This window comes from Trematomus bernacchii, unplaced genomic scaffold (genome assembly GCF_902827165.1).
Source record: "Trematomus bernacchii unplaced genomic scaffold, fTreBer1.1, whole genome shotgun sequence".
In the NCBI taxonomy this organism is placed as follows: domain Eukaryota; kingdom Metazoa; phylum Chordata; class Actinopteri; order Perciformes; family Nototheniidae; genus Trematomus; species Trematomus bernacchii.
The window spans coordinates 9345846-9356350 of record NW_022987727.1 but is presented as its reverse complement, the minus strand read 5'-3'; the positions used below and the strand labels follow the sequence as shown (position 1 = coordinate 9356350).

The 10505-nt window shown below is 39.2% G+C and overlaps 1 protein-coding gene across 2 annotated transcripts; it reads left to right on the top strand.

Moving 5' to 3' along the window:
* Nucleotides 1-636: 636 nt before the first annotated feature.
* Nucleotides 637-10174, top strand: LOC117493977 (sterile alpha motif domain-containing protein 3-like). 2 transcript variants are annotated; one of them, XM_034144573.1, is made up of 7 exons: nucleotides 637-946; nucleotides 2342-2410; nucleotides 4883-5034; nucleotides 5564-6586; nucleotides 6983-7139; nucleotides 7858-7950; nucleotides 8399-10174. In XM_034144573.1, exons 4-6 carry the CDS (start codon nucleotides 5582-5584, stop codon nucleotides 7860-7862), a joined length of 1167 nt encoding a protein of 388 aa, XP_034000464.1. In that variant the 5' UTR covers nucleotides 637-946; nucleotides 2342-2410; nucleotides 4883-5034; nucleotides 5564-5581; the 3' UTR covers nucleotides 7863-7950; nucleotides 8399-10174. The 2 variants fall into 2 exon arrangements, with proteins under 2 accessions (XP_034000464.1, XP_034000465.1); XM_034144574.1 differs by having other exon boundaries at nucleotides 4862-5034.
* The last annotated feature ends 331 nt before the right edge of the window (nucleotides 10175-10505 follow it).

Here is a 10505-nt window from a genome sequence, read left to right as displayed (position 1 = left end):
TTCTTGTGAGAGCCATTGTCTGTCAATTTCATTACCCAGCCACATTGTGACGGAACAGTTGGCTTTCAGATTTCTGGAAAAGCATCTGAAGCAAAGAAACAAAAACATGATTGGTGAGCGGCATATTTTCCAGAAATACATCCAGAGCCGCCTTACAGAAGATGAAATGCATTTTCCTGTCCAGGAAGAAAAAAAGAAATGATGAAGCGACTCCCTCGCAGACATGTAGCAGGACAGCAGCTGCCAGCAAACACAGTAGGGCACGCGTCCCTGATTCATTTATGGAAATGAGATTAGACCGTGACGGTGCAAATAACCCCCAAATCTCCCCCTTCTCTCCTCCTCCACACACTGTCTTTATCCCTGCGGGCCTTCACCCCATATTGACCCCCAGCCGCCCTCTCCTGTCCCATTAGAATTGGAGATGTTTCTCCATCTCTCTTGAGGAAACATTTGCCATCCGTCATCTCTCCCTCTCTCCTTTGTTTAGTGCTCGCCCATTGTCTGTTTTCATAACAATAAAGCAGCAGAAATGAGGATAGAAGGGTGAGAATCGGCCTGCCAGTGTCAGCTTTGAGTCGATCTGGCACGTTAACCAAACCATGGAGAGAACGCCTCCTTAAAACAGGCCTACACTCAAAAAAGTGAACTCTGTGAGTTGTTGAATCTAATGAATGCATCTTTACCCAATTTAATTGATATATCTGAGTTTGCTGTTTAAACCTAGTTGATTTAAGTAGGGTTTTCTTAAAATGGATACCTGTTGAAGCCACATATGCTGCTCAATTATCTCCAACGCAACACAGCTGTGTAAATTGCCTGTGGCGCATGCGCAGAGGCTCACATGAGGGATATGATTGTGACGTGGGCTTTTTCGCGGTGAGGAAGGACAGGAGAAGCTGAAGAAGCAATGGCAGAGACCTGAGCGACATCCAAATGAATATGAGTGAGTATGTTTTTCCTATGCAACATTTTAAGTTAGTTTATAAACATGCGGTTAGAATGTGAAATTGAGAGTGTTGTAACTCGCAGAAATATCTGCAATATTTTCGCATATGGCAGCTAAGGTTGGCTAGCTGGAAAGCTAACTAACTAACTTAATGCTAGCCAGCAGGAATATATCACAGTAGCAACCAAACAGTTTTAAATTGAATTATAAATTACTGACTTGTGTGTTGTGAAATGTTAATTTAATATTGTGAAAGTGGCGCGAAGATGGCTGTTGGTCGGGTTTAGGGATATGTGTTTGACTGTCAGTGAGCAGGACCGGCTATTAACCGGCGGCAACTGAGATGCCTGTGGCGGGGGAAGACAGAAGCTTGCAGATAAAGAACAGACTGTGTGATAGCACTAATGTTACAGTGTGAGAGCTAGCTTGCTAACGTAAACCAGCTACGTTAGTGGTTGGGCGAGCGAGAGTGAGAGAGGGAGCGGGGCTCAGTGATGCAAATTAGTGCTTTTCGGCGCCTCCCGCTTTTTTAACGCTGATTTGGGTGACTTGTGTAATTCGTGGAGAACCGAAGAGTTTTCGTTTTTGGGGGGGGGGGGGGGGGGGGGGGGTTTGGAGTCCGTCAACAACTTCGTACTTAAAAAAAGAAGAAATCTAGACCGCAAAATAATTAAACAAGCGAGTGCCTGTTTTTCCTGACCAAGGACAGGTTCCTTGAACACAACACGAGCGTAACGTGTCTTCACGTGGTATATGTCTGAAAGGAGTGCTGACGGAGAGCACCGGAAAGCCGCTCCAGCTCTTCAAATATTGCAGTACCCATAAGGAGCCGTACACATGCCGCAGTGTTTGCGTGGCTGTGTCTTTAGTTGTAATCACAGTGGCGATCTGTTGTTATTAGCATCTGGTTAGCTAGCTATGCTAACGAATTTAAAGAGCTTCTCTACAACCAGGTGGAAGAGAGCTCTCTCCTGAGAGGCTCAAATAACCTCAGCTCAGTGAGGTTAAGGCACACCTTGATATGATCATTATAGTTATTAATGAGACATTAGAGACTAAATGAAAAACAGGTATAAAATACTATATGACAGTAACAAAAAAGTTGTTAAAAATAACAAGAATATAGTTTAAAAGGGGAGTGATTTGTAAAATATCCAAAATGAAAAATCTTGATTTATAACTTAACATCTCTGTCTCCTATTGATCTGAGTATATTATAAAGAATAGCCAGTTCATTGAAGCATTATAGCACAGGCCTTTGTCAGATGGTATATTACGCTGTTTTTTCTCTGCTTCGAATAGTTCTCTCTTTTTTTCACCATACCTGTGTTTGCATCACTGATCTATACTCTGTCATTTTTTGTTTAATATTTTTGTTTGTTTCATTTTCAGTTACATGTGGAAGTGTAAAGACTGTGGTGCAGAGGAAACCTCAAGATTTCAGCTATTGAAGCACTACAGGTTAATACATGGCCACTTTGGCCGCAGACAACCTTATCCATGCACATATTCTAAATGCCCATGCACATTTAAAACGTGGAATGCCCTTCGAAGTCATCTATCCAGATCACATTTTGATCAAACGTCACAAAAATCTGTAAATGTAACAACATTTACCTGCCATCATTGTTCTTGTAGTGGCATTGTCTCATTGAGAGAGTTTTTCGTTCATGTTAACAACCATCTCAAAAGACACGAAACCATCTGTTGTGTGTTTGAAAGTTGTTCCTTTTCAACAAATATTTACGGAACATATCAATCACACAAGAACAGAAAGCACAAGACGCATACACTGAACAATTTCAAAGCTGGAATTGTGGAAAATGGAAGGGCAGATTCATTGAGTTGTACTTTGGGAGATACATGCTTGACAGAGAGTGATGAGATACTACACGATGATGAGCTTGAGGTTGGTGCATTGGTCCAAACGTCAGAGAACTTGCATAAAGTTATAGAACAGAAACTGGCATTTGTTTTATTAAAACTTGAAAACTGTTTCCATGTACCAGGCTCTGCCATTGATGAGCTGCTAAACGAGTTGCACTATTTGATTAGTTCTTCTCTGGTGCCAGTATCCAACAACATTCTAGCTGATTTCTTCAGTAACCATAACTTGCAAGTTGACCAATTGCTCATTAATGAGTTAGGCTGTACACTTTGTACGTCCAACCCTCTGTCAAAAGCTTTACAAAAGGAAGGACCTTTAGCCACTGCTTTTAAGAGGAAGCAATACTACAAGGATCATTTCAATATTGTTGATCCAGTTCAGTACATACTTGATGCAAAGACTAAAAGAAGTTTTCAGTATGTCCCTTTGCTAAAGGTTTTACATCAGCTACTTCATCAAAATGATGTGCTTAGCAAGGTTGTTGAAAAGAGAAGAGAACAACAGGTAGTGAATGACCACCTTCATTATAAATCTTTTGAAGATGGCCAGTACTTCAAGAACAATGATTTTCTGGCAGGGGGGGAACTGAGAATCTCCATCTGTCTATACGTAGATGACTTTGAAGTCTGCAACCCACTCGGTACTTCACGTAAAACACACAAACTCTGTGCTGTCTATTGGATTTTGGGAAATTTGCCTCCTGGCAGCCATTCCTCTTTGACCTCAATATACCTGGCTCTTTTATGTAGAAGTGATGACGTGAAGACCTTTGGCTATTGCAAAGTATTTGAACCATTACTCCAAGACCTTGTTACATTGGAGCGGCAGGGTGTTTTTGTCTCACAACTGGGTACATTTGTGAAAGGGACACTTCAGTGTGTAGTGTCAGACAACCTTGCAGCACATGGAATAGCCGGATTTGTGGAAAGTTTCTCGGGCCCATATGCTTGTAGGTTTTGTACAGCTCAGCGAGCAGAAACTCAGGTTAAAGAAGTGAAATCGGGTGCATTTACCCCAAGAAACAAGGAGCTTCATCAAGTCCATATTGATACTGCACAGGCAAAAGGAGGTAGCTTTTTTGGTGTAAAAAAAGCGTGTATTTTCACAGAAAGACTTGCCCATTTCAGTGTCACATCAGGGTATCCTCCTGATGTTGTCCATGATCTTTTTGAGGGCATAGTCCCAGTAGAGCTTGCACTGTGCCTTGGTGTGCTTATTCCCAAAAAGTTTGTTACGCTTGAAAACCTCAATAAGAGCATCAAAAACTTTCCATACAAGTGGGGGGACAAAAAAAACCGACCTCATTTGGTCCCAGTTAATTTTGTCCGAAACAAAAGAATTGGTGGCAACGCGCACGAAAATTGGTGTTTATTGAGGTTATTGCCGTTTATGATTGGGCAGTTGATCCCTGAAGACGAACCAGCTTGGAAAGTGATTCTAGACTTGAAACATATTGTAGAGCTTGTTGTTGCACCTATCCACTGTGAGGAGTCTGTGGCATATTTAGAGTTTAAAATCTCAGAGCACAGACAGAGATACCAAGAAGTATTTCCAGATCAGCGACTCTTGCCAAAACATCACTTTTTGGAGCATTACCCAGAAATGATTAAGCTGTTCGGCCCCATTGTGATGTTTTGGACTATGCGTTTTGAGGCCAAGCACAGTTATTTCAAACAGGTTGTAAGACACACAAAGTGTTTCAAGAACATTACACTGTCTCTGGCAAATAAGCACCAGCTGATGATTGGCTATCACATGCACACAAGGAGTAATGAGAGGTCAGCCTTTGACGTGTCAAACGTCTCAACAATTCCATTAGATATCATGAAAGAAGACATAGCACTTCAACTAAGTCAGAAATACACTAACCTCACAACAGTCACGCTAGCACACATTGTCTCTAGCAATGGCATTGAATATAGAATTGGAATGCTTCTTGTGCATGGATCAGTAGGTGGACTGCCTGAATTTGCAGAAATACTTCAAATGTGTATATTGAAAAACACATTGATCTTTATATGCAGAAAATTGTCTTCATGGTACAGGGAGCACTACGGAGCATTTGAGCTCCAGTCATCTTCAGCCAGAGAGATTGTGTTGGCAGAGTTAAGTGAACTGACCGACAACTATCCCCTGAGTGACTACAAGTGTGGAACCCTCCGAATGGTCACCCTTAAAAGATACATACACATGTCAGGTAATTATCCTTTAATTTTTATTTGACTTTGACTGAATGTCTTCATGGGAATGTGGGTAAAATAAGACACAGAATATCAATTAAAAACATCTGGGGTTTGGAGTCAGAAACAAGTGAGGTTAGGTTAACAGAAATAATAAAACACAACTCTACAAGGATGCTGGCGTACCCTAACTAAATCTATGCATGCTAGTTAATCAAGTCAAGTTGCATTTTGTAACATTTGCAATATAAATTTGAAACTGCCGACAATTCAAATCGGTCTGCAGTTTAATTGAACTACCAAAAATGATAATGCTGCCTTAATGTTTACTATGGCTTTATAACTACACATGTGCAAGAGTCATTCAAATATAAATATTTACACAACACATAATTAAATATGTTACTAAAGTTTAAAGAATACTTCCATCACACTAACCCAGTGCTTTCAATGCCTATGATACCTCCACTGATGATGACTGGATCTGCCTCGAATTGTATTACCTACTGTTTAAAAAATATATATCTTCTTCTGTCTTTTCTTTAGAGTAACCTGTTGACAAGTATGGCCACTTCTGCAGTGCTTTGCATCATCCTAGGAGAAAATGACTCTGCAAAAGTAACCCTGCCTTTGGGAATACCAAGCTCTGTTGAGGAACTTCAAAGTGAGATTAAGAGACAATGTGAGGTGTTTGGAGACTTTAGACTGCAATACAAGGACCTTGATTTTGATGAGTTTATAAACCTTACCTCCACCTCAGACATTCAAAACAAGGGGAAAATCAAAGTAATTTACCCCCCAAGTGCCTTATCTACAAGCAGTCCTGGCTTCTCTGCACGGACATCCAGCCAGGATGAGATCAATTCAATCTCATCTGTGGACACTGATCTTCCCTTATCTTCTGATTCTTCGTCAACATCATCCCTCAGAAGTGAGCCATGGCCAAACGCCTTTCCTGTGCCGGAGTTTGTCTATGATGTCGAGATCCAACTCCAGCGTGCCAATAGTGACTTTCAAAGTAATGGTACCCTCTTCAGTCCTAATCCAAGAATGAAGTCAGATATTCTTGAAACTTTGGCATCACAGATTGTGAAATATAAAGCATATCCCTCAAGTGCTGAATTTGATTCGGTAGCTGAAGCACTTGTGAAAAAGCACCCATGTTTAAGGGAGCAAGGCTCTGTTACTGGCTTTTATGGTTGGAAGATCAGTTTAAAATTCAAGATGGGAAACTACCGCACTAAGCTGCGCAACATTGGATGTTCAGAGCTGACTGTCAATTCTTTAAAGCGTCAACAGGATGATCAACGCACATCTCGCAATCAAGTGAAGAAACCTAAAAGAGCGGAGGTAAACTACTATCCAGACTATCCAACAGGACAAACCAAACGGAGCCTAGAGGAAGAGAGGCTGGCACTACTGTCCGAGGTACATAAGAACAATAACCAACAGGTGGTGAAGGATAAAATGGAGAGGACATTTGCCTATAGGCGTCATGAGGTGATTGAAGACAAGCCATTCATTGCCGAATTCAAAAGAAGGTGGCCGGCTCTCTTTTCTGAGCGTGAGGTCAGTCATATATTTTGTTGATAACTTAATTATTATATTTTGCAAGGGGGTTCAATTTAAAGAAGCATTTTACCAATGTACATGTGATGCAGTTTGCCAGAAAACATTAGGGCAAATGCGTCAAGACTGGCCACATACACTTATTATGTTTGTCATTGGAACCTGACTACAGAATCATACTAAGAAATTAACCTAACTTTCATGTTAAATGATAGCTTTGAGAAAAATAATTATTCTATATTTTCATTCTTACAATGCTTTGACAAAAAAATCATCAGGAAGTAAAAAGAAAAATGTCATGGCTGAATTATTCCATTAACTTTTACTGTGGTGCTGCAGCCAACAAGAAAATGTGTTGATTTGATTTATGTGTTTGTCTTTATTAAATGTTTGTAGGTGGAAGCAGAGTTTGCTCGCATCACCACTGTCCCACTGAGATCTAAGTTCATGCAGCAGCTAGATCATCACTCCTCCAAGCTGTTAAGGATTTTCCAGAAAAAAAGGTGGTGCCGCTGGGCAGAAAATAAGGAATATCATGGCAGAATACGACAAGGTGTGTTATCTAACAAATGCCTGGTTATTAGAAATATTTGTTTTGTTTAAATTAATTTTATTGTATTTATTGTGCAGTTGTATTACTTAAGCATGCAGTAAAATATTTGAGACGTGTGGCTGATGGAAGACATTTTAAGTCATGTTCCCACAAAGTTTAAAATGTACTTGATCAAGTCATTTTCAAAATGAAAATGAATAAATTAATTGTATTTTCATCTAAAGAGATTTGCATATTTGTGTACCTTTTCTGTGGAATGTAGTAATACATAGTGTTTCATGAATGCAAATTCGCAGAAGTTTGGCTTTTTTGAATTGCAATAATTTGATTTACTGTGCTGCATATGATGGTAGTGAAAAAATGCTTATACTGAAACATATTTCTAAGATGATCATAATGCTTAGTTCCCAGTTAAATAAATACAGTGTCTTGGATTATAACATAAATACTTTTAAAGTACAACTCACTACCTAGTAATAACCAAACACTTGCATTACAGGTGCTTCTTGTGGTATTATAACTTGTACTCCAGTTGAATGCACATTCGTCCCCCTTCATAATAAAATGCACTTAGACACTGCCTGTAAATGTAAAAAATTGTATGAAGTTGCATGTAAAAAAGAACAGGATAGTTTGCTTGTGCATTAATGCATCTAGTGTTAAATGCTGCACAATGTAAAAATACTATTCTCCCACTTATGCATTTCCTTTGTTACAGAATGACGCCATCGAGACAAGGAGAGCCTGCGTTATAAAAGCACTAATTGTGTACCTTAATGAAGACCCCGAAAGCCTGATTAGAGAGTACCTCGTAAGTATTTGTGCCTCTGCTTTCCACATTATTACCCTCTGGAAACAAAAAAAGTGATTTATTTCGTACTTTTTTGAGCTGGTTTTAAACAAACTAATGGCACCACAGGTTTGAAAGAGCAATCAGAAAATAACCCATATGCATGCATAGTACAATTCCCTTTTCAAACTATCAACAGCAGTTTGTAGACCGTTGCTTGAATGTATAATTCATAAATGGAACTGTTGAGTTTCTCAAATTTTAAAGTTTTGTAAAACCATTTTCATATCCATGGTTAACTAAATACCCACAAGCCCCTAGCAGATACCGTCAACAACTAGAAAAGCTACACCCAATGTAGCTTGTAGGTATGCTTATCTGGGAGCTCTATATATGTTACTTAGCAAGAGTGTTGCTTTTTTCCCGTGTGTGTAAGTCTGGCTGATGGTCTATTTTTTCTGCCTTTTAGGATGTTGAGACTGACCAGAGTGTAGATCAGATGGTCTTGGGAATCTTCGCCATAAAGAAGGAAGGTGCAGAGCCAACGGATTCCCTCGCAGATGTGGGGATTGTAATTGAAGGTGTGGAAGTGCTGAACGATCTTCAAAACATTGCGAACGCACTGGCAATTTTATTTGGACTCACATATGCATTGGACTTGAGCTATCCAAAAAACCTGAGATGCACGTTTGAGGTTCTTCAAAAGATCCTGATGGAAATGGATGTTCGCCACCTGTCGTCAAAGGCTCAAGTGCTGAAAAACAAACTGTTTGAATGAACTACTTGAACACTACAAGTGGAACGCCTTGAAACGGCACGTTGGATATCTTGGAGCAGGGGTTTTATCCAAATATTTCGGAGGGAATTTTATCTATGGAATGTTACTGAATAGGAATGTTACAAATGATTAATGTCGTACAGTTTATACGTACAAGTTGCAGTTTGGGCTATGTGGTTAAAACATGGTGCTCTTTTGAAAATTGTTGTTGCTAGCTAAATGTTGTGCAACTTTTTCTATTAAGGTGATAGCAAACTAATTATGTATATTTACCAGGTCAATAATATACTACCGTATCCAGCTAAGAGCAACATTAGCCTGGAAATGTCTGTTCTGACAAGTGTGTTTCCAATATTTACTCATCCTTTAGCTCTGTTTTGGTCTCAATACTGTTGAAGGTTATCTCGCTCCTCGGCTGCTGGATGTTTAGTTTTCCTCTCCAGCTGGTCGCTAACTTTGGGGGCCAGGTGCTTCGTCGCCTGCTTAATGATAAACGTGGAGGGAATTGAGAGTCGATCAGAGCTGGCTTGCTGAATTTTTTTGGATTTAGACAGAATTAAGAATTAGACAACACCAAACAGAAAATATGCTATAAAACCAAAACAATAATCTAGAAAACTATTGTTCCGGTTTTCATTATCTCCATAGCAACAGTTGATGACAAGAGACATTTATAAACGTTTTACACATTTTGTAGTTTACTTTTCTATTTATGTGACGACTTACATGCAATGTTTAGTTTCAGTTTGGGCTATGTGGTTAAAACATGGTGCTCTTTTGAACATTTTTGTTGCTAGCTAAATGTTGTGCAACTTCAACCTTTTGTTTGTTGATAAGGTGTGATACAAAGAAGTCTTTATGGGTTTCCATGATTTTAAACTTGGTAAACCTGGTTGCCTATGTGGTTATATCGCGTTTCATGTGAAATAAATGTATTTTTTTCACTGAACCTTAAGTCAGTTAATTTGAATTTACTTAACTACACTTCGTGGAATTTGTTGACATAGTCTGGTTTAGTAAGTGAACTTAAAATGACTTCCATTATAGCAATGAATACCAGTTAAGTAACACGGAATGCAGTAGTTTCCAAAATGATTTAAGTTTGAACTACAAATTAAAGTTAAGTTGATCTTACTAAATACAGTTGAGTATAGCAGTTCTTACTTTTAAGTAACATGAATATAGGTGAGTTAAGTTAGCATTATATAATATCTTTATGTTGGCATTAATCAAAAAAATCAAGTATGTCTAAAGAAACTGCACTGTGTTGACTTAATATTGCTCAGTTAAGTTAGCTGGACACAGAGCTATTAATTAAATCCAGGGTGACCGGGTATTGTTGAAGTTAATTAACACGGTCGCGTTGGCTCAACATAAGTCAGTTATATTCTTCTTACTAGTAATATTTAATTATAATCTACTCAACTCAGTTTCGTGGAATTTGTTGACATAACTTTATTAAGTAAGTCCAAGAAATTATTTTTTTGAGTGTACCGGCAGATCTCTCATCAGCCTACTCAAACATGTTTCCCATCTGACATCCTGACAAAGAGCGCCGCCGCCTGCTGACAGTGACACTAATGCCTCTTGGGATTGATCGTGAGGAGTGTCAGGAATAGTGCTTTGTCATCCTCCCCATCTCCAGTTGTTGAGATGAGCGCTTCGTCACATTGTTATAATAAAGTCAATTGAGTTTACCCTGCAGGAAAGTGACTTGCTTCGTGTGATTTCTCTGTGCTTTGCAAGTTCTTTCTCTCAAGTTCCTTCTTTCATCTCTTCGCTTAACAGAGCAATAGCT